Source organism: Astatotilapia calliptera, chromosome 10 (genome assembly GCF_964374335.1).
Source record: "Astatotilapia calliptera chromosome 10, fAstCal68.1, whole genome shotgun sequence".
Classification (NCBI taxonomy): domain Eukaryota; kingdom Metazoa; phylum Chordata; class Actinopteri; order Cichliformes; family Cichlidae; genus Astatotilapia; species Astatotilapia calliptera.
This window is the reverse complement of record NC_137431.1, coordinates 2,204,957-2,228,959: the sequence shown is the minus strand read 5'-3', so window position 1 is coordinate 2,228,959 and position 24,003 is coordinate 2,204,957. Positions and strand designations below refer to the sequence as shown.

The 24,003-nt window shown below is 44.6% G+C and overlaps 1 protein-coding gene and 1 long non-coding RNA gene across 17 annotated transcripts in view; one reads left to right on the top strand and one right to left on the bottom strand.

Moving 5' to 3' along the window:
- auts2a (activator of transcription and developmental regulator AUTS2 a) overlaps nucleotides 1-24,003 on the bottom strand; it is a 356,706-nt gene that overhangs the window by 105,114 nt on the left and 227,589 nt on the right. For all 13 annotated transcript variants that reach the window (XM_026183217.2, XM_026183216.2, XM_026183221.2 and 10 more), the window contains one exon: nucleotides 14,120-14,149. In XM_026183217.2, coding sequence (XP_026039002.1) covers nucleotides 14,120-14,149 — 30 coding nt within the window. The remainder of the gene's footprint in view (nucleotides 1-14,119; nucleotides 14,150-24,003) is intronic.
- Nucleotides 2,253-5,884, top strand: LOC145431340 (uncharacterized). Of its 4 annotated transcripts, none has more exons than XR_013911634.1 (4): nucleotides 2,253-2,491; nucleotides 2,782-2,817; nucleotides 3,185-3,337; nucleotides 4,364-5,884. It is a non-coding gene; the product is annotated as an uncharacterized LOC145431340 (long non-coding RNA). The 4 variants fall into 4 exon arrangements; XR_013911635.1 differs by having other exon boundaries at nucleotides 2,754-2,817; XR_013911633.1 differs by lacking the exon at nucleotides 2,253-2,491 and adding an exon at nucleotides 3,699-3,789 and having other exon boundaries at nucleotides 2,509-2,817.

Sequence of the window (24,003 nt, the reverse complement as noted above, 5' to 3'; positions counted from 1 at the left end):
TGTTTTGTGTCATATTAACCAAGTTTCTCTCTGAGTTACCTGGTGCGGCTGTTTCCTGTCTGGGCGAAAGACAACAACATGCCTGCTCAGCAGCACTAACATGTGCTTATCAGGAACAGGGGTGTTTTCGGTTTACGCATGTTATCTGTGCTTAGTACTGGTGTTTGTTTTTGTTCCCCCCTATTGTGTGTCAATGGTTTGGCCAAACCACTATAAAAGTGACCCATAGCTCAGTTTGCGAGTTGTGTCCACTTGTTGTTTAAGTTTTTGGAAGTTACTTTTTGATTAGAGTTATATTTAGTTGGACCTGCTAATTTTATTTTGAAATCCTGCACTGCCACACGGGTGCAATTCTTAAAAAATATGTGGACTACACGTGTTTACACGACTCTCAAAGCATTATATACAAGTGCAGTCAATTTATCACTTTCTAACCATAAGAGATAACAAGATCCAAATGATGCTTCATCTTATAACATCATACAGTGAACTATGAATGCTGGTGAGAATGATCGGACCTCTGGGATCAGGCCTGCCCCACAGTCAAAGACCACTAACGTCCTGCTGCGCTGACTCAAGAGGGATTGTTTATTTACAGCGTATGCAAACTCTTTTCTTTACATCAGTCATTAGGGTGTTTTAATGATAGAGAAAAACAGAGGGGGGTCAGCCACAGTTCTATAGCCAAGCTCAAACACCCCTGGGAGGTCTGCCATCTCCCTTTAATTTGAAATCATTCAGAGGCAAAATGGTAGCTGTTTGATTTATCCCTTATTACATAGCTTCTTAAGAATCTGTCAGACAGCCTCATGAATTCATTCATCTCCATAAGCTTTCTCTGTGCCACTTAGGCCTTGTGTAATCTGGGTGAGACCCCCTTATCACTTCATTTGCACAAGCAGGAGACTATCAATTCCTGTCCAGTATCTGGAGCACAGGAATTAGAGGTGTTTGGATGTGTCCACACAAAGCTGCAGCGAAAAGAATCTGATTACACAATGAAACACCACGCAGGTGCTCCAATTCACACCCTACATTTACGATATTAGCGAGCATTAGTTAAATATATTTGCCGGTTTATTGCTCATGCTCTTCGGCGTAGATCAAAATCGACAGGCAATTTTCCACCGTGAGTCATTGATGTATTGCCACTGTGAAGAGAGAGACACTTAAAAGCATTTAGCTGGTGCCGAGCTCCACATAGCTGCCTCATAAAAGCAGACAATGGCTGAGCTTAATAAGAAACAGAATGGATCCCATGAGTGTGGAGGACCCATCAAGCTGGGGAATTTCATTTAATTTCCCCGGGGCCATCTATGTCTTGTACACATAATTAGAGCCCAACATGCAATGTTCCTTGTGTTTTGTCAATAATTCCCCGAGGAGCAATCAGGACAAGGGTTGGACATGCCTCTGTGACCTGGGCTACTCGCAACAAGCTCAGCCACCTAATTACACTGCCTCTAACAAGCAATGCGGTGGTGGCGGTTTAAAGCAAAGGATGTGGGAGGGGTTAGGGAGCCGGGCCGAGCCCAGGAGCCGACAGCATACAGCCTCTCTTCAGAGCCCCTCGTGTCATTAAGATTGTTTGTGGCTGCCGCCATGCATGCTGGGACGTCGCTGTCATTATGACAGGCTTGCTTTCTATTTCCCTCATTAAGGATCTACTTCTGTAGTGACTCACTCCCTGTGGTGAAATACACAGCAGGATATTAGAGTTATGGCCCTCTACAGCAGCTGTTTGCTTGGGAGATTTGCAATACAGGCATTTCTGTGGTGTATAATAATCTCAAGTCCATGACTACAAATGCGGCTACTCGAAAGATGCTAGCCAGACTAAATATCGCTGTACAATTGTCACGGGCTGGGTGTGCGACCCAGCATTTTGAGGTTATTGTATTTGTAGGCATATTGTACGGAGGCTTATCAGGTTGCTTTGAGTTACGGGTTTAGTTTAGGTTACTCTGTTTCTCTGTTTGTGTTCACTACATGTTCTCGTCCTCAGTGGACTCTCAGCTATGCCCGTGGTAGGTTCCCCTTGTTGTTCAGTGTGTCCACCTGTCATGTTTCATGTCTGCGTCTTATTATGCTTCCTGTTTTATTTTGAAAGAGTCTGGTATTCTTTGCTCGTTGTATTTAGCGTTACTCTCGCCTGTGTTGTCATTATGTTTCACTCCAGTCAGCTGTGTCCCCATGATTACACTGAAAAAAAGGGACTGGCCATCTCTTGGATTTATGTAAGCATCTTGCATGTATTTAACGCAATTGCCTCATGTTTTAAAGATAAATGTAACTATATAGTGTAAAAACTACATGATATGCAGAAAGGGTGTATTAAATTGTTCATATCATGTTCAGGTGAAGTAAGTCAATAAGATAGCAACGTTAAATCTCGTGAAACCACGCGTGATTTCATCTCGCGGGCTTTGGATCGTGGTTTAAAAAATGCATCCATCTCAGTCAAGTCGAGCAGCCAACTCTACGTTTTTTGGTATGTCTTGAGCCGTAATATCACATTAAACCTAATTACAAGGCACTCATAACATAATTTGGTTTTCTGTGTGAATAGATTTGCCAACTGACTCTTCAGTTACATTGTGTATTTACTGCACCGTGGTGTTAGTGAGATTTTGGACATTGAACAGCTTTAGCTAATATCATCAGCGGTATTATGCTAGCTTACATCCCTACCCCTCCTGCCCTCACCTGCTGTCCTTTTGTTTTTGTTTTTGTTTTTTTTGCTGCACATTGAGAGACCACATCTATTCTGCATTTCACCAGGAGTCAGCTGATGGATTGTGGGTTCAAGGTGTTATGGTAAGAAAGTATATTCTATTTTCGCTTAAGGTTTCTGTAACTTAATTATAATAGGTTTTTTATAATTATTAGGTGCATGCATACTCAAATAGACCACCCTATTAATACAACTGAGAAATCCAAAATCTGCCATAGGTTTAACCTGTATGTATTGTCAGAAAGGTGATTACTGGACTCACATTAATGCACACTTGAACTGAAATGAGGTTGTAACTTGTGGGTTCTTGGGTTGCAAATCAGAAACAAACATCTTTGGATTTTTTTAATCCCATAAGATCTGGAAACACAGTTTTTATTCAACAAAACATTACTGATTAACCAAGCACAGTGCCTGCTGTTATTTCAAAATAATTTTATGTCATTTTAGATGAAATGCAGCATTCCAGTGCATCCCAACCATGCCTTTACAGTCAAGGTTTCTGACGGAGCTGAGTTTCTCTCTGACAGTCTGCTGAAAGTGTTTGCAAAGTGATCGGGGGAACAGGGCACAAAGCTAAAGGATGTAGCTGCCATGATGACAGTACGAACTTTAAAATTCTTTAACTACAAAGTGTATATGTATTGCATTAGGTCAGTAAAAGATTTTTATGCTGCATCCATTGAAACAGTCAACTATTACCTGTGAGTACTGATTCCACCGAAAGGATGCCATAATTTTCGTTATGCATTTACTGGCCCACTGAGAAAAAATTATCTTTTTTTAAAAATAAATGTTCTGGAAACTATATATCCATAAAGTTGATGTCAAACAGAAACTTTTGATATTGCTTTGTAGATGCTGGTGTTGCATGTTGACTGGTTTAAGTTTTTGTCTGGGATCATTTTCTTCTGTGCTACTGAAAAGTTCACAAATCTCTGTTTTCTTTGTTATAATACTTTAGGATGACGTTAATGCTCGAAGGGAGTCTCATCAAAGTGCTCCGCATCCGTGTGAAAGACAATTGCAACATCTTCTCCACGCAGGAGTTCATGGTGAGTGTTTTATGAGTAGATTGTGGCTTTGCAACATTTAAAAATGCATTTAGTTATCCACTTGATCCTCATTGGACTGGTTAGGACCAGTAGTCCTCTTTAATAATTTGAAGTTCACATGAGGCCTGGTAGTGAACTCGGCCGCCCCCCCTTGAGGCCCCACCCCCCTATATTAGGGGTCACATCAGTGTGAAAAAACTTTAAATTTGTCATTCTAGTGAACAAAGGAAAATCCCACCAATATTTACATTAGCTTTTGTTTGAAAAAAAAAAAGACCAACAGCTAACCAAATTGTGGGGCTGAAAGTCTAAATTCTAACATCTTCTGAGTGACAAAACCTGGATTTCTGATGGGCCGGTGTCTTTCTAACAAAAACTAATGTAAAATTATGTTTTTCACCCTCTCTTAGAAACTCTGTTAGACCATGAATGGCAGCATGGCAGGCCACTCTTTGGCTATAGCTATTTACTATGTTGCTTGCATTGGTTTAAATTACTCTAACATTAGAACTGGTAGATTCAAAAGAGATGAGTTTAAAAAGGAATCTTAAAGAAATGTTTTGTGTTTAACCAGGACTTGACTGAGGCCACTGCACAGATTGAGAAAACCACAATGAACATCTGTCTCCAGAGGATGCACCAGGCAATGACTTTTCTGATGTTGGCATCATCATCGAGGGTATAGTAGTTCTTCAAGATCTGGATAACGTGACCTTTGCAGTAGCCATGCTGTTTGGACCTTTTTTATTCCTTCAACATGAGTTACCCATCACAACTCTGCTACACTTTTGAGGTGATTCAAAGGGTGGTAATGGAGTTGGAAGCAACTCAGCTCTCAAGAAAAGCTCACAACTAAGACAAAACTGCTCCTGCAACGAAGCTCACTGTTATGCATGTGAGGTGATCAGCTCTAGGTGAGAGGACATTTAAATCTCACACTTGTTCTGCTGCATTTTTGAAGCTCAATTCCAGGAACGGATCGCAGGGTTCATTTTTATAAACTCTGCAACTGCCATGAGGACGAGCTGTTTTTGTTGTTGTTGTTTGTTTTTCCTTTTGCTCTGTACAGCATTTTGGCAGCATTTTTAAATTTCTCTTTGTATTTTTTCTTTCTTTTACTAGTGAAGAGATGTAGCGTGAACAGTTATACAGTCTAAATATCCCATATGGGTCGTGTGAAATGGTATTTTCAGTTTCATTCAGTTGAAGTAAGGAACGTTGAATATTTCTAAGTGTGCTGTTTTGAACCAAGATGTCACAGTATGATCAGTGCTGTAATTTTTGACAGTCACTGTATCAATGTTATTTTTGCGTCTCTTGAATAAAGGTTTTGACCTGCAGGTGCTAATTTCTTTAGTTATTGGGGTAAAATGGGTAGTGTTAATAGGAAGGTGTTTGCCAATTCAGTAACCTAATTTAATGTTAATGGAAACTAACATTACCTCAAATTGTTTAGTTATAATTGTTGTTTAACTGAATCTTGACGTCAGAGGCCTTAAATAGAATGTTTTGATTTGTTCTTTCCCAACATTTTTCAAAAGAAACAGTCTAATTTCTTTGCTGTGATTGATTCCAGAGAACACGGAAGAACTGACATTATTTAACCGTTGGTTTATATAGATTCAGTAGTGGAGTAATGTCAGTTTAATTCTTTACCTACTGTCAATGCAGTGAAATTAGACATTTTGTTTTGAAAGGTTACTGGTGGATGCCAGCAACCATCTTGGAAGAGAACAATACAATCTGTTATAAGGCCTCCATTTGAAAATTGTGTATTTGATGCTAGAATATAATAGCAAAATGTAATTTGAAGATAACATGTAGCATTTAAGTGACCAAGTAGTATTGGGTAAAAGTTATTGAATGGTGTTGGGATAAAGTGAGAAAATTGTGAAGGATTAAAATATTTCAAGAGCTCAAATTACTTCATCAAAACATGTTTAAGTCACATTTTATCAACACAAATTGCACAGGTTTATTGAACATGAATAAATTGTGTTAATTTAACTCAATTGTTTAAGTTGCTGCCAAAGCAAAACATCTGTGTGCAACAAATGTCCACCATTGAATTAAGTAAATCCAACAACATATTTTTTTCAGTGTACCTCACGTGTGTATTTAAGTCCCCAGCGTCACGGCGTCTGCCTACGTACCGCCTTGTTTCCCTTGTTAGGGTCGTAGTTTAAAAAGTCATAGTTTAGTTCATAGTTGAGCCTTGTTTTATTTATTTGTGTTATTAGTCTTATTTTTGAAACTTAGGCTACGTTCACACTGCAGGTGAAAGCGCATCAAATCAGATTTTTTTGACCCTATGCGACCCATCTATCCGATCATGGTCTGACAGTGTGAACGGCACAAATCCAATATTTTCAAATCCGATCTGGGTCACTTTCGTATGTGGTGCTGAAACCGATACATATCCGATGTTTTAGAAAGCGACTGCTGCTTGATGGTCATGTCGCATTAAATCCGTCTTTTACGTCACTGACACAAGACAGACGCTGATTATCAGCGCCCGAGAAGACATCGCGAACGCTTCCTGGCCATCCAGTGTAGATGTTGGGAAGGCAACGTTGGAGAAACGTGAACATTTTATTTGTACTGTATAATCTGCAGATTCTGACAGAAATCTGCAGCTATCCTTTGAAGCACCGCTCCTCTAAAACAGCAATAAGGATCATTATTAGGTTATTTACATTATTATGTAAATAACAAAATAACTTAAAGCAAAAATTGGGAAACGTAAAGTCCGAAGTCTTTATATTAAGGGCCATCGGTCAAACAATACTGTTTGCTCTGGGTCTAAACAGAGCGCGTTGTGTGTGACGCCTTCTTTTGCGCATGCGGCCGCTTTGAGCGTTCACACCAGAGCGCGTTTGCTGTCGCATTTTATTTGTAGTGTGAACGAGCAGACAAAAAAATTGGAATTGAGCATTAAGACCTGCAGAGTGAATGTAGCCTTAGTTTTGTCTCCACCGTGTCTGCTTCTGGGTCCACCTCATCATCGCACCCCGCCGTGACAGCAGCACTGAAGGTGATTCTAGAAAACATCTCCTGCACAGTTAAAAGCACTGCTGGACACCGAGCTAACAACTGTTACTGATGTATTAAGCAGATAACAGTAAAACGGTGGTTTTAATCTGCAGCCTTGTTCATTTGGTACAAATATCACAGGACTTGACATATGACAACCCGCCTGCCTTACATAGCCGGGAAGATTCCACTTCCTGTGAGCTGATCCTGATGTGCACAGCGCACAGAGCCAGTCAATTCTGCAGAAATCACCGGCTTGACAAAAGGGCAATAACGGGGCAGAGGGGGGGAGTCACCGGCCCAGTTGTTGGGGGGGCTTACGTGCAGGTGAGCCAGACTTTGACTGACATTCACCCAGTGCGCTGAGAAAGTTTAACCTTGGTGTGCTGGAGAAGCCGCTCTCACAGGGAGACAGTGAGGGATGAAGAGCGAATGTGAGAAAAACTGATTTCCTGCATAACAACCGATGTTTTTTTTCATAAGCAGCCTGTTTCCAGAGACGCTGGTTTGAACCCAAGGTCTTGCTCCATGTTTTATTAAACACGGTAACTGGCAACACTGCCTCATAAATAGAGATGAGCACAGACACCTGAGGAGTCGGGGCACTGCTTGCTCTTGATCGTCCAGCCCAACACGACCCAGAAGGTTCTGCATGCGCAGCACCGCGCACGCTTCTGCCTAGCTGCCCTCTGTTTTGTTAGCATCGCGGCAGCTGATAAATGGCACCATATGGAGCAGGTTCGTAATTGGGAAGGTCAATGATGTTAAAAATGTATGTAATTGAGTTTGACTCGACGTGTTTGGCTATTTTTAACTCGGAGCTCAGGCCAGTTTTAATAACGCTGCTTAAACAACATTAGTGCAACTATTAGAAATATGGGGAGAGCTAATGAGGGGTTTAACAGATGGTTATAAAAGCAGTTCAATCATTTACCAAGAATAATACGCCTTCTCTACTCTGCTGATAAAGAATCTCTCTGTTATATCATGTGTGCAAAAGCGAAACAGTGGGAAATAAGCGCCTCATTATGCTTATCCTTAAATATAGACTGGACTTGATATTTCTTTAACTGGGGTTGTGTTTCCACTCTAAAGCCTCTTTGTATGAGGACAATCTCATAAAGTCTTTGATATATGGACACAATTTGCCTGAGAGATTTTTCTTTTCCAGGTCAGGAAAGATGGAAATGGCTTTTTCTTTCCACAGGAGTAAACATCTCAGTCAAACAGCATATTTATGGTTTTTGTTGCTGATAGAATTATTTTCCATCCCCTGTGTTCTCAGCTTGCACTGGGAATTGAATCATTGCCTTAGAAACATGATTCACTGCTGTGACTGTTTTTCCCCCATTCAATTTCAAGGACTTGGCAACCTTGTCCTATTCAAACGTGTGCATTATTACATTTTATTGTTGGCCATAAATGAATGGGGAGGTTGAGCACTCTAGAGGCAAGTGTAACACACATTAGGGCTTGTATAATATCGCATCTCAAGGTAAGAGTCAAACCATCTACAGTTCTGTGTTTCGACACCAAAACCGACACACTATTAGCAATCACAAAGCATCGGGAGGCAATCGAAAAGGCAACGGCGATGCAGCCACGTAGGTTTAGATCATTTTTCTCCTGAATAAGCTGGAAGCTTTCCGGGGAACTACTTTGAATTGTGGACTTTAAAAGCTTCTGACAAACGAAAAACATTTCCAGCTCGTACTCTGTGCTCTGACTCTAAAGGTTGCAAAGCTACACACTTACAATGATGTAAAAATTGGCTTTCACAGATCCCAACATTAATGACGTGCTGATCCTGTCCACCTCAGAGGCTGTGAATGCTAGCAGGAGATGACGCTGTGACAGAATGAGGATTTACCTGCTGGGACAATGAGGAGGATGTGGAGCTACTGTAAATGGGTCACAGTGACTGTAAAGGAGAATGAAGGGGGGGCGAACCCCAGAGGCTAGCCATACTGCTGACTCTCAGTTCACTATCACAGCTCTGTAAGTCTCACTGGCTGTGCTCCATTAATAACATTAGCGCCGGCTCGTTTCTCTACGTTCTAGATTTGTCTCATTTACAAAAATGTGTTACAGAAAATAAGGTAAGAGGGACATTACACAGCAGGAAAAACATGTCGACAAAAGAAATGTTTAGCACGTTTAGCACGTGCATAGCGACGCTAAATCGTGGAGTGTAAAGTCCATCAGAACTAGCTGTGGGCGGGGTGGGTGAGGTGACAGGCGCTAAGAGGAGGGGAGGTAGCGGGTGGGACGGCGTGTGCGTATGTGTGTCTAGGGAGTGATGCTGCCTGCTGACCTGGTCATCCATTAGACAGGGTCCATCCATCCAGCCCCCAGCACACACCGCCACCTCCTCCACCCCCCCCACCCGAGGCCCATCATTGCGGCTTTCTGCCAGGCCTGGAATCTCCACATTAATTTCTCATCTGTGGCGCCCTAATGAGCTCCGCCTGCTCGTCCACCTCTGAGACCTCAGTGATTATCAGACAGGGGGGTGACCATTTGTCAATGGCAAGAGGTGGCATTTACACTGCTGACCTTGCTGCCAAGGAGAGCGGAATCAAAATTAGCGGAGCAAAGAACAGAAAAGCCATCAGAAGCTCTGGAGAGCAGCCGCCGCGCGCAAACACGATCCGCTCAAGGATGCTGTCCAAACCTCCGTCTGTCTTTTGTTGCTGCTCCTTTTGGTGAAAACTGCTAAACTTGTATTTGCACATTCACACAAACTTGATAACTGAAGTGTAAAAGCAGAATAATCCTATTGTGCTTTTGCGGCGGTGAGCGGAGGCCCTCGGTTTGCTGCAACACAGAGCGGTGGGCGGTGCGCACCCCTCGGTGGGAGCAGGGATTTGCCGGTTATTGGATGGAGGGGAGCGGTGTAGGTCTGTGACACCCGCTAACCTTGGCCAGTGCTGCTGGGACTTGGAGGGTATCCATCACCGTGGCAGCCCCGAGACCCAGAGCGGGGGGAAAAGCCACAGAAGTTGCCGGGGGAGGGAAAAAAGCTAGTAAAAATTTAATGCACTCCGCAGAGCAGTCATGTCATACTTGGTTATGGAAAATAATCCCAGATGCCTGCAGTGCTAAAATGGAGCTGTAATGTGCTCGCCTCCTAACCCGGCCTGACAGCCATGATGTACGACTACCATTACCGGAAAATATCACTTCAACTAACCCGTGATCCGGCTCCGCTAAGGGTCATATTATCCATGAGGAACAAATTACACTCCCCCAAAGTAAATACAAATTTCCTACACTGACTGGGTACAAAGCACAGAGCGGGGAGGGGGCAGGCGGGAATGTTACCTATGACAACGCTCTGCAGAGTGACAAGGATGATAAAGTACATGACAAATCACTGGCTGACAGGGTACTCTAGTGCAATCAGCCTCAGCCTCGGCCTAGCGAGCACCCACTCAAGCCTGTAAACACTACTCTCTTCCTTTGGAGGGGGCAAAACACATAATCTTTTAACGCTGACAAGTTGCTCTCTCCTTTTTATTACTCATCCTTCCCACTGCGGCGGAAGAGGAAGGGTTTGGGGTGAGGCTGCGTGGGGGGATGGAAGATATAAAACGGTTTTATGTACAGTGCTGCTGAGTGATTGAGAAACACGACTCTTCTGCTATAATTGCCCGAGGGCAAACACAGCAAAACAATAAAGGAGGAGAAACAGCAAATATATTACTGGTTCAGATCTTTATTTTATGTCAAGGACAAACAGGTTCCTGCTTGGATCCCTTGCCTCCAATAAGAGCAAAGCACAGCGAATTACAGCACTCTGCTGCGCGGCTGTTAATAAGACGCAGAACATTTTCAGAATGGCATTTACAGCTTGTGGCTACTGATAGAGCGAGTAAATAACACTTAGGAAGGTGTGGTCTATAAAAAAGGCCGGAGGCAAGAGGAATAAAAGCTGCGTGGTGATAAAGTTGTGCAGATTACAGTATAGACTCATTGTCTTCGCTGAGGGCCTAAGTGCATGATTGGGGAACAGGAGCACTTGAGCATTAGCGCACATCGGTGCGAAAATGTTTGACGGGCAGTTTCAAGGTGCCACTTAGGAAGAAGGAAAAAAATCACTTAAGCATTCGTGAGTCCAGACAGAGCCGGAGCCTCTCGACTATATTACAAAGATCCAAGACGAGGTGGAGAAATCTACCACTGCTAGATTAAACGTTGAGGGAATGTTTCCGTTTGAAAATAAATGAGGCAGGCTGCACTTACACTGATAAAAAATCCACATTATTATTAATATATTTAAAGTGTGTGGACCTGTCAGAGGCTCCTAAAAGACTTCACTGCTTATGGACCTTTGGAGGATGAGCGATACCTGATGCTACAGAGCTCAGCGAAGTGGAAATGAGCTGTTCTGCACGAGTCCAGGCCCGTGTGACCGCCTGATCCTGTTTGGACACCTCGATTCTGCACCTTGGAGCAAAGGAGGAGCCGAGCCATGACAGACGGTAAACAAGATCATTATTCAGGAAGAACGGCTCACTTCCCCCCACGCATAGTTTCAGCCCCCCAAAAACTGTCCCCCATGAAGGGACAGTTTCATGCACACTGGCTGCTGGGAAAGAGATGCTAACAGTACGAATACAGGGCTAATAATACCAGTGTTGTGCGGCGAGTGACTGCTGATAGGCGTCCTCCTACCTGTCTCCCAGCATGCCATTAACATGTCACGCTGCAGAAGGCCCCGTCCTACGGGTCACTTTGTAATGAGCAAATGCTCTGACAGTTTCCAGCACACGCAGAAACACACTCGCACAGCGACACGGGATCGCGTGCACACGGAGAGCTGTCTCTTATCAGAGCCCGGCAGCTCCACGGCAGAGGCCTTCTACGCCAGGCAGAACATGATTTCTCCTGGGAACACTTTTTCCATTTCCTGCTTTTGAAGGGAAACGAAATAAGCCACGTTTGTCCTCATCTGAATACATTTGACCCATTAAAATGACTCTGCTCTGCCGCGGCGTTGCAAAGGAGACCGCCACGCTCACAGAATGCAAATGACAGCAGCGGCACTGGGCGTAGCGTGCGAGGCTCCTGGCAGGAGCAGATAGTGGCAGGTGACGTGGACTAAGGAGGGCCGTTGAGTGGGAGCTCCAATTACTCCTTACGTTGAAGAAGAACGCGTGAGTCAGCCCTGTCATAGGGGTCCCCGTTTACTAATTCACTCCTCTGTTACTTTAACACACAATTAATCAATGACAGGAAGGTGTAGTCGGTGCTGTTCATCAGGAGCGTAACGTGAGCCAGGGTGAATTAATACAGTCACTGGGGGGATTACCGTGCTCTCGCTCTCTTCCTGAAACAAGAAGGAATTGCCACCGAGACAAGAGCAATTTAAATCGACAACACTGAGTAATGACTCAATTTGCTGCAGAGTCTAAACACTACAAGCAAATGGCATTACTAAATCATTAGAGCACATCTAGCTCTCTGGTTAGAATTCAGTGGCTAATATGGCTGCTTTTACAATCTAAAGTACGCTCAAACTGAGACCTGGATTTTAAAGTGCTTTACAACCAGAATAGCAACAAACGTTTAGACGCTTACAGGTGCTTTTATTTTACCCAACCGTGACCATCCTCATCATTGCATCACCACATGAAAGAAAAACAAGAACCCAGAAGACGAAACGCTGCACGGGCGATGCATGTTTACGCAACGATGTCCAGCGTCTCGTTTGAGGATTCGATCGTGGCTCCTCAGAGCGCTCCAAAAGTAATCGCCGTGACTCGAGCTCACCTCGGGGACATTTTAAAGACAGAGCGCGAGCCTCTCGTACCCGCCCCTTACACAGCTGAGAGGATGATGCATTTCCTCGGAGGTCCTTTACCTTCTAACCAACAAAAATGTCCTCCCGCTCAGTCACCTTTAGCTTTCGGACCTCACACAGAGAGCAGAAGCTCTACCACTGAATCAGATCTGAATCTCATTCCAACCACATACTCATAAACTCATATCATGTCTATGGTGTCTGGGTACAAAGTCACTTCAAGCATACAAACCTCTGGATGCCGTTCATTTGATTCCTCAGGTTCTGACACTGATGATGACTCCTTTTAGGCTTCTTCTTCTTCTTCTCTCTGGATGTTGAAAAGCTGCTTTTCAGCGTTTGTTTGCAAAATAGGTTAAGAAGCTCGCAGCACCTCTTTGAACGGGGCCAAGAACTCCACGTGTAACTGATCTGATGGACATCATTGACCTCAAAACAACGCCACTATATTCTTACTTACAGCCATAAACGGGCACATTAGCTTCTTTACTTGTGTAACCTTTAAACGTTTGCCAACATCTGTTATGATTTCTTTTCTTCTCTGAAATTACAGGATGCCCAGTACTTGCTCTAGGACACGAGAACACCAAAGCTTAATCACTTTTTCTCCCAGGAGAAAAAATGTATATGAAAAGTTGCTATTCCTGCATCTGGAGTCATTTAGCACTACAGTTTATAGTTTTTGCAACCTTGTAATTGTGTATTTTCCCAGTACAGTCAGTTTAATTTAACCCAAAAACCACTAAAGTAAAAAATAATTAAAGCAAATGAATACATTTAAGAAAAACTGAGGTTGTACACAACTCAGCATCATCAGCTTTTCCACCATGGCCCATGACTTATGTTCTATAACCTGTTGAAGTCCATGATATTCACATAACTCACATTATTTTGGCTTTTTCCCTGAAACACTTCCGGACTTTGTTAAATCTGTAGAGCCTGTTTGCTGCTAATCACTGCTGTGTGTTTCGTTGCTGCTGTAACGATGTAACTGCAACAAAAGTGCCAAAACTGACGCAATGAAGCTCCAACACAGGAAGACGCTATAGATCCTGGCAGGAGGTGGTTTTGCTGGGATTACAGAAACAGAACTACAGTGAAGACAAATGCAGGAGCAAAAAGAGCGCGTCACAGAAACAGACGGGCAGACACCAGCATATAGGTGGATGGATAGATACAGAAATAGACGCCGTGCTGCAGACACGCTCGTCTGTGCTTTAAGTAACAGAAAGCCTGGCTGCCGGAGCAGTCTCATTTAAATGTCATTGAAATCCTAAAAAGCCAGAACAGTTCAATTTAGATTTTGCACATCATTAAGTCATTCATAATTAATGCGCAACTAATTAAGGTTTTGTCATACTTATTAACAGGATGTTTAATTCTAATTACATTCAATTCTCAGTCTTAAAGTAACATTTGGATCTTTTTAAAACACTGATAAAAGACGCTCGAAGGGATTCAAGCACATTCAGCCCAATGTGAAAGTCTTACCTTGTCGTCCTGGTCACTCTCAGTGTCGCACTGCGAGAGAAGGAAAGAGAAAGCTCAAATTAGGAATAAGATGTCCAGTTTGTGGGGTTTTAAACAGTTTGCATTCAATCCCAGTGCGTGTGGTCACCATAATCTCATTCATCTTATCAACTTTTTAATGACAAATTTATCACATAACTTGTATTCTGGACCTGGATATCATCAGATCAGTTCATTAGCTGATCCAAGCAGCAGAATGTGAAATAAAGTGAATTTCTCATGAGCGCCTGTGCCCTTGTTAACACTGGGCACCATGTAAAATTCAGACAGAGCTGGAATCTCCGAACTCTAATCGCCACTGGAATTCTAATAGCATGATGTTGTTGCTGCTTCAGGCTGGGGATGGCAGATTGACACGAGGAGGAAGGGAACTTGGTAATGGTGGGAGGAAAAAGGGGGCTAGATTTCAATTTTTTGTTCCAATTTCAATTTCAAGGTCCACTTAATTCTTTATCAACTAATTAGCGTGATGCTGGGTGAATGGCGGCCCTCGTAGTCGTGCATATGGCTGAGGTGCAGGGAAGCACTGGAGTCAGTAATGAAAAAGGCACTGGGGGGGAATACGGGCTGGGGCTGGTACAGCGTGTGGGCAGGAGCGCGAGGAGGGGTTGGTGGGTGACGATTAAAGTATGGCAGGAGTGAAGGGGGGGGGGATGATTGACGGCCCACGGAGTGAGCGACAGAAGGCCGTGTCATTTCTTCCTTCCATCTCGTGCTCTTATTTTTTTTTTTTTGCTGATCTGGGCCCTGCAGAGCTCAAAGGTAGCTGGCTGGGTTTGTGGCTGATCTGCTTCTCGGGCTGGATGGTAAAAAGGGGGCTTGCGAGCTCAGCAGGAGCATAGCATCCAATTTACAGGCCTGTCCCGCACAGCCCAAGGGGCTGCCTGCGGCACACTGCCATGATGGTCAGCTCCAGCAGCTCATAAATTATGCAGAGGCAATAAACGCACTGGGCAAACACTCCTCAGACGTTCCCTGCTCCATTTCGCTCTCACTCCTCCGCCATACATTCCAACCCCGTTTTAAGACAGCGCGCAGGAGCCCTGATAACAAATAAAGATAACGACAGACGATGGTAGATCACGATCACGCGCGGGTGTCTGTGTAATATTAAAAGCTCCAAACTGCGTGCATTTATGCATCTCTTCCAGCTCCTGAGTAAATAGGCGTGTCTGCCTGCATCGCTCTCTCGTGGCCTCCCACACAGAGTAACGCCGCAGACGAGATCAACGGCGTTCAGGCTTTTGAGAATGTAGCAACAGCGACGTGACCGAGCACTCATTAGCTGCTTCTCTGTGCACGACGCAAGCAAGCGAGGGGTTCAAATAATTGACATAATTTCAGTTTTCTGCATTGTGTTGTGATCCACGAAAAAAAGGAGTCTAGCCTTTCTTCCCCGTGTTCCCTTTTTGTTCTTATTTTGCTCTCCCTGCTTCCCCCGCTCCTCGGCTGTGCAGCCAATTGCTTTGATTGCCAAGATAGAAGCCGGCTGGAATGACTTGCCCTTGCTTGTGAAGCAAATGGAACATGCTAATGGAACTCATCGTATTACCCGATGCAAAAGTGCCATAGCTCATTACTTTAAGATAAAGGGATATCATTGTAGACGGCAAGCAGAATTGACTTTCTGTGCTGCGACTTGATGATGATTTAATCAACTGCTCTCTTTCACTTCTCATCCCCGAGCCTGTCGCTTTCGCAGGTGCCGCTAAACGAAGCACTCACACGGCTAGTGGGGGAGAGAAAAGAAAAGAAATTGCTGTCATTACTTTCCCCCCCTAGGAATAGAGGTATGCAAATTTCCCAAAGCGACAAAGGGTGGGGGGTGGAAAAGGTGGAAAACTTAATAAAATGGAAATGCCTTTATAATGAGCAAAGTAAAAAAGCCTAAGATCAGGCCTGACAGCCGAGAGCAGGCGATCTGAACGTCCACGACGCCAAAGCTCCCGTGAACTCTGTGTTCGAGCTCGGGCAGGAAGTAGTAAATAATAATATCTCGAGAAGGATAAAAAACAGGTTTGAGGCAGAGCTGTCACTCACTGAGAAGTGATCATAGTGAACGAATGTTTCGCTTCATGCACAACCCGAGGTGGGGAAAAGTCTGAGTACCTGATCAGGAGCCGAGGTCTGCACTTCACAGCTGGAAGTGTCAGGAAACATCGGTACACCTCATCATTAAGACTGAGCATTGTTTTTACAGGTCAGCACGAGCTACAGCTCTGTGTGATACAACAGCTGCTGACATGCGAGCATGAAAAAAACAAAAACCCGCAGCTATGATTAACCACGTCAAAAACACTTTAGAGCAATCCTGGGACGCCGCGGCGACTGAAAAGACATGTGTCAGGCGTTTAAAACGAATCTATTGTACCGAACAGAGAAAAAACAACAAAAGTGGTGCCACTGAGATCACTGACAGGCCGAGGTAGAAGGTCTTATTTAAAGCAACAGTAATGTACAGTAAGGAAACCATTAGTCCTGGGAGGGGGCTGGCAAAGGAAAGTGATAGTCTACCAGGCCCAGTGCCATTTACACAGGACCTGCATTATACTGTACAGCTAGACCCCAGTGTTTAGTTTAAGTAACACAGGAATGTCAAACATTAGCTTCAGCTCTAAGAGCTGTTGATGTTGGCCTGTATCCGGACCACTTCTGATTGCCGCTCTGCTCTCACCCGGGCCTCTCTCTTGGCTGAGTGCTCTTACAAATTTCCCTACACTCTGTCCAAGCATTGAGCCTTTTGTTTATATTGGTCTGAAAGTAGAAGTAAATTATTCTTGTCCTAAATCCTCTCCAGCTGAGAGCAATACTGGCCCAGTAGAAGGGGAACAGAAGGAGCCACGGGCCGAATGCTAAACGACGCAGCCGTGCTATCGTCTGTAACAGCAGGGCACGGCAACGTCTCCTGCCAGAGCTACCCACAGCGAAAAAGTCTGCACTGAAGAGGTAACCACATCACACATGTTTGCGTGCAAAGCAAGTATGCCATGATCTCTTTTCCAGCATAACCTTCTGGATATCCACTGGTCCACAAATACTAACAGATGTTGGAGCAATCAAGAAAAAAATAACATGACAACAATAAAGGTCCAGCAGAGTGTGTTTAGCATGTTCTTGTAATTCCTGATTGGCTGTCTATGTTGCTGCAAGTTGAACAGCGCTCTCTGCGTGAAGTTAGCCTCGGGTTATGCTTGAAAAACTGCCATCAGTATTAACCTCTGCCCGTGCCCTTGGAATTAATTATCATTGATATGGTCTTCATTAAAGCACACTAGTGCACAGAGGAAGGTGCCTGTTTATCAAACCGACACTGGATGTCCTGCAGCAGCGCTGAAGGGGTTAAAGCCCAGGGAGGACGCCAACCTGCCTGCAAGCCTGGGAGCTGGAAAGACAGCGTGAAGGATGGCAGCCATTGCCAGGGTCAGCTCTGACACTGCCAATGTGATGTGCTGTCGTCGAGGGCTCCTCAATCCCTCCTCCTAGCGGCTCCTTCCTGATATAGCTGCATGTCCTGATGGTTTTGTGATGCAAACAGTCACATGGCAAAATGGTTTTCTCCCTTCCCGGTGCATCCTCCTCCATCTGCTGCTGGGGCCTGGATGCCTCAGACCGCCTGCCTGTCACAGCGTGCGTGGAAATTAGCTGGGGAGGAGGTGCTCGCTTGTGCTAATTACATTTTAATCATTGGAAATGTGTTGGCAAATCAAGCCTTGATTGCCATCTTGGAGCCCAGTGCTCTTCTCTGCAGGTCGGGGATGGGGGTGGGATGACTTCTGGGGCTAGAATGCGTCTGAGCCCAGACTCGGCAAGCTGGACACCTCATCCTCCACCGCAGCTTGATATGGCGGCGTGCCTGGCCTACTGCTGGGTAGGGGCTGTGCCACATTATTCACTGGGAATAGAGAAAGACCGGGATGGTAAAATGCGGATCTGTGCCATGCATATTCTCCAATCCCCCACTCACACCTCCCATATTTATCTCTCTTTCTCTTACTCCCTTTCGCTTTTGCACCCACACATTACTAAGTCTGCCAGTCCCGCCGCTGTGAATTGAGGAACAACAAACAGAGATGAGCTAGAGGCGACTGATGAGCTCAGGTTTTGCTACACAGCAGCTACTTTGGCAAACAAAACTAGAAAATGAGACTTAAAAAAAAGGCAAAAAACAAACTGACGTAGTTACATTTTCAGCTTTTAAATAAACACAAAATGATCAAGGTTGACAAGAACACTTTGCTCACAGAAAGCTGATTCAGTTTTGATGAACATCTGTGAAAAGCCACGTGATATCCAATGTTACACAACAGACTGACTCACAGTAATGAGCCCCGAAAGGACGCAACATATACGCATCCGGACCCGCATCGTGCTCAAGGGACTTCACACCCACGTGAACCTCAGATAAACTCTGGGATTACTTTACTTTAGCCGCCCGACACACATTAGTTATTACAGGTTGCCTATAAAGGACACCTATAAGTTCAGGGAGTGGAAGAAAGATTAACAAAACTCGCCTCGCTGGGACGGCTCATTTAAAGAAGCCGCGTTCTGTGGCGACGAAATTGTTTCTGCAGCATCTGCTTGATGCCGAACTGCAACATGAACGTACGACGGGAAAGGAAAGTCCCAAAAGAAATCACAGGCACAGCCTGAGTGTTTCAGACTGTCTATACAGTCACATAAGGAAAGTTCTTCTTCTAGGAGCCAAGAATACTTCGTCAGGGAGGACCAGATTTCTGTCTGGACTAATATAAGCAGGTCTGATCCACATGTGCAACGCTGGCCAAATGCAGCAGGCCAACATCTGAACGCAATTTCCCTTCAAATGTAAAACTTCATCCAGAAGATATTCAGTGCGACCGCAAACTCCAGTTTCTAGTCAGGAGGACAGACGAGATAAAGGAAGGAGGGAGGCCAGAAAAATGAAGCTTTCCACAAAGTAACAACAACATTACAGCCTCTGATCTTTGCTTTCAATATTCAGCACCACAGTCTTTTTATTTTTTATTTATCTGGGCCGTTCCCAAATGTATGGAAAGAATATCTGAGAGAATTTTCAACATCTGACGACTCTCTCTCGTTTTAAAATATCAAATTCTTATCATTTCCTCGTCGTTAGATCTCTTTTCCTTTACATCCTGATCACCAATAATGTCAAATCGGACTGAGACGGCTGCCTGGATGATAAGATTTCCTCTGAAGGCGTACAAGCTCTACATGTGTATATTACTTCCCTTTTTAGTGTGGACGAAGGTAGGACATTTAACTCTACTGGAGAGGAGGCACCGCGGGGCTGAAGTGATGCTTAGCAGGGTGAAGCTCTCTGTTGATCAGTCCCATCCACCCACCAAACACACTCACAACACCACCTGACAAAAGGACCGGGGTAGGAAGAAGGAACAGAGGTGCCACGTTCTCAGCGTCTCAACGTTTTTTAAGTCATATCAGCGCGTTTCTCCAGGCTCTGCACAGCATTTGGGGTTATGTGATAAAAGCCTAAAACGCAGCCCTACACGGACCTTCGTTCAGCCCGGCTCTGTTTATATAAGCCAACAGAGGCCCGAGGCTCAAAGCAGATGCTGAATTAATCAAAGATTAATAGAAGGGTTCTGAGATAATTACATACATCAAATTGCATTGTTTGCGTGGTTATGGCGACTCCCACGAGATGAGTCCGCTCGGTGTGCATTTTAATTACCCCCCTCATGCTCGACATTAATAGTGATATGATTTGGCATCCTCGTTACAGCAATCTGGTCACGCACACAAGAAGAAGAATTTCCCAGATGAAGAAGTGGACCTGCAGCTGAGCACATGAGGCTGAGCAGGCAGATGTTCTTAGAATCAGTGAAGCCCTGAGCATCACCGAACCACCCTGGTGTCAGAGCACATGTAGTGACTGCACTGAAGAAGGCTACGCCGTAAAGAATGGCACAGATTCTATGACCAGCTTTTAGAAAGAACTGCACTGCAATGAGCACATCTCATGCTGCCGGCATCACTAATTTTCACACGATCCCTTATGAAATAACACAACTGCTAATATTAATCGTGCAAAATGGAGCCATAATACAGAATTACCTGCAACATTTGCAGTTTACACGCACTCGCAAGCGCGCTGTGTACGAGCTGCAACCTTCTGCAGGCGAGAGATATAAACCTCATCTGCTCCCCTAACCTCCCACTTTCAGCCCCTCCCCTCCCTCCTCTCACACTGACTCATCGCTAAGGGGGGAGAAAAACATCAGGATTAGGTTCTGTGCCTCTAATCACTTAACTCCTCACACCTGATGGCACACTATTAACTTTGACTGTCTCCAGTGACCCCGTGGGTCGTTGCCCATCACATCAAGTTTTTATTAGGGAATTTTCCTCATCATTAGCCATGGCCTGGAAACGAGCCATTAATATTCATACTGGCAAACCAAAATGAGGTCCCACTGATTTTCCATCATCCAGGCTGTCTGTGCAGCTGCCGCTGTTAACAATCACCCCAGTGCTGCACATTTGCCACGTATCATTATAGGGCTTCATAAAGCTCTTTTTCTGCTTCTGCCATGATGGGAAGGAGAGCAAGGTGGTGGCGGAGGAGGAGGTGGAGGAAGAGAAGGCTGTGAGAGCTGCAGCCAGCTGACACCCGTCTGAGAAAAACTGGCTAACTCTGCCAACAATCTGCCTGGAAGTCTCATTCATATACCGGCGCTGTCAGTGCTAACAACCCCTGCAGGCTCTGCCAGGTACACAGCTGAGATACACCGACTTCCCTGTGCTCTCACATTAGAGCACACATTGTTTATCAGTGTGTAATGGCAGCCAGGAAAGCAGCGCTTTGGAATGGACTGAAATCGTGTACAAGATGCTGACATGTCTGAGGATCACGGAGGGTTTTTATTTAGACAACGATCCTTTTCTGCTTCCCAGTAATATAGAACAAGAACGCAGCATTGTTATTGGTTATTATTACAGGTTTACAAGCAGGACTTTCTTAAACATTAGACTTGTTTAGCATGCACTCACAAACTGGTTGTTCCTCCTCCTGTTAGCAAAGGAGGAGCATCTCACATTACAGCTGCTGGTGCTCAGGCTACACGCAGCGTGAACAGATAAGTTGCGTCTCCCGCTGATAAGACTCCGCCCTCTTCTCCATACACCTCAGCTAAGAGTAGCTGGCCCTGTCACGAATGGCAGCAGCATCCATGCCTGATATTTACATATTTGCTATTTGCACCAGCAGGTTCTCCTCCATCAGTGAATAAAACATCCATCCATCTTCTTCCATTTTTCCAAGTCAGGGTACGCCCTGGAATGACTGGACGACTAATTTAAAATCTCCAGTTAACCGAACCCCTCTGACTCCACCCCTTTGTGTCTGCGTGGCTCCTCCCACAGCCCAAACTCCACACAGGAAGGCCCAGATGGTGGATTCAAACACAGGACCTCCTTTGTGTGAGGCAACAGTGCTAACCACTGCTCCACTGTGCCACCCTACATAAAACAGGGAAAAATAAATCCACGAACTCACGTGACGTAATGAGACACAACACCTACTAAAGGTTATTTAGCTCAACTGTGATAATTTTGTGAATTTTGGAAGTAATTCTTTGGGTGAAATCTAGTTGCTCGAGTATGAAACTGGTTGTCTTACTATGACAAACAGACTGCACAGTTGACAATATTCAGTAAAACAAGGACAGAAGGTGAGACGTTCTAACAGATGCAGCTGCTTCAGCACCGTCTTCCAAATAATTAGAGCCGCAGTGACAAAAACACTTTGTTTTTCCTCTACTATGATTTGCTAGCTGTCACAGTGTACATCTGAGTCGCCTCATTATACAGAAAGTACTCAAATAAAAGCAGACACTGCACGCTCCTGTCAGGAATCTGTCTACCACACATGCAAACAAGCAAAGATGAATAAACATTAGTTGTTGTTGAGGGCTGGTCTTTGAGCCGCGAGGCTCACAAAGATGCGCTTTGTACAAAATAAAAATATTTAATTTGAAAGACTGATGCAAGGCAAAATGAAATTAAAAGGAACCCATGCTAACTGCTAAAACAAATTACTCGCAGCACGCTAAATTACATTTGCTCCTCCATCAGCGAGATCAAACGAGCCTAGTTTGACTCTCCTGCGCTAATGATTTCCTGCACTCACCTCCTTTTTCATCCCAGGGGTGTTAATAAACACTCTGTCTGTTTTTGTGTTTGTTTGTTTGTGTGCTTTATTTATACATTTCCCAGCCCCGCGTCTCGCTCCCTCCCTCTCTCTCGCTCACGTCGCCCATGCTGGTGGCAGGCTGGGTGAATTAGAGGGATCTAATGTAATCCCACAGACAGCGGGCTCCTGAAAAACGTGCTCAATTAAAGCAGGATGAGCCCAGTGGGAGCATCCCTGGCGGGGTGCGGGGTGACTGACATGGTCCTTTGGTTGGGATTAATTAGCATGCTAAATGGTAGAGCACGATAGCAGCCCCAAAGCCTAAGGACAGCCACCTGACATCCAGCAGCTCCCACAGCACCGGTACAACATCATTATGGCTGCGGTTCGAGCCGGTCACGGCCTCATTTCATTTCCTGACAAATGCAGGTTCAGACTAAAACAACAGCACCCGCCACAGCATCTCGTTGACATAATTACAACTAAAATTTCAAATTAGCTGATGTTTCCCAGGCTGTAATTCTACCTTTTAAAAATAATCCCAGTTTCTGTCACCAGGCTGGATTACACAACATTATTACAACATGACAGCTGGGATTGTGCGTCACACTTACAGAAGAACTTAATGAAAGACGGCCCAGGTTTGCTCAGCAATCTGGAACCACCACGACAATTTTAATCTTTTTTTTCCAACACAGTATTCTTGGTCTGCAGATTTCTTTCAGGGTCAGCCCCCAACCATCCATCTGGGGGAAATAATGAGAACTTATGAGGCTAATCATCACAACGCGACTGCGTCAGAGTGAAATAGACTCCATCCATCTCGAGTCAAAAGAGTGGAGCGCAGAGCTTTTTGGGTACCTGGTGTCGTGTCAGTGAGTAAGGGTCAGCTGTCACGAGGACCACCGGTGTTTTTCTAAGCCACCGGTTTGAGCTCTGTAATTAGCGTCTCTGAATAAGCAACCAGGTTCCAATACAAACTGACCTACCCTCACCCACACTCCCCAAGCTTCAAGCTTGCTCAGCACAATATCCAACATATAGTTTATGACAGGCCTCAGTGGGGCTTTCTTACAATCCACAGACACTGCAGAGGGGAGAAAAACAAAAAAACTGAGTATTTTGTCAGCTGTAATTACTCTCCAATTATATGGTCAAAATATGTCATTACAGGGCACTTTGTTGTCCAGGATGTCTGGCTTTGATCAAGTTGTGGCACAATGTGTTTCACATTAGTGGCCCTACTGTGATGTATGTTTCCTGTCACAACAAGGATAACAGTGAGGTCAGCAACGCCATCCATCCCTGAAGTATACCCCCTCCCCTTTGTTCTGGCCACGGGGAGTAAGAAAGTAACGAGGAATAGAAACAAGTCAGTAACAGAGAGGAAAATCAAGGAGTTTAAAAATGGATCTTCATCCTATAACTAGTGTAAAATATAATCCACCTGTTGTGTAACACGAAACCGTGACAGTAAAACTTCAATGCTTCCCACCAGAATAAGGACATAAAATATTTAGACAAGCTATCTCTATTATCTCTATTAAAGACTTTTTTCCTTTGCCTTTCAACACATCCCAGCACCATTATTGGTCAAATTCCCTCCGGGTGCCTTTAAACAAATGCCACGGTTGAAGTGACCCCTGAGGTTTGTTTCAGCGGTGTGAAGCTGATGGACCATTCATCA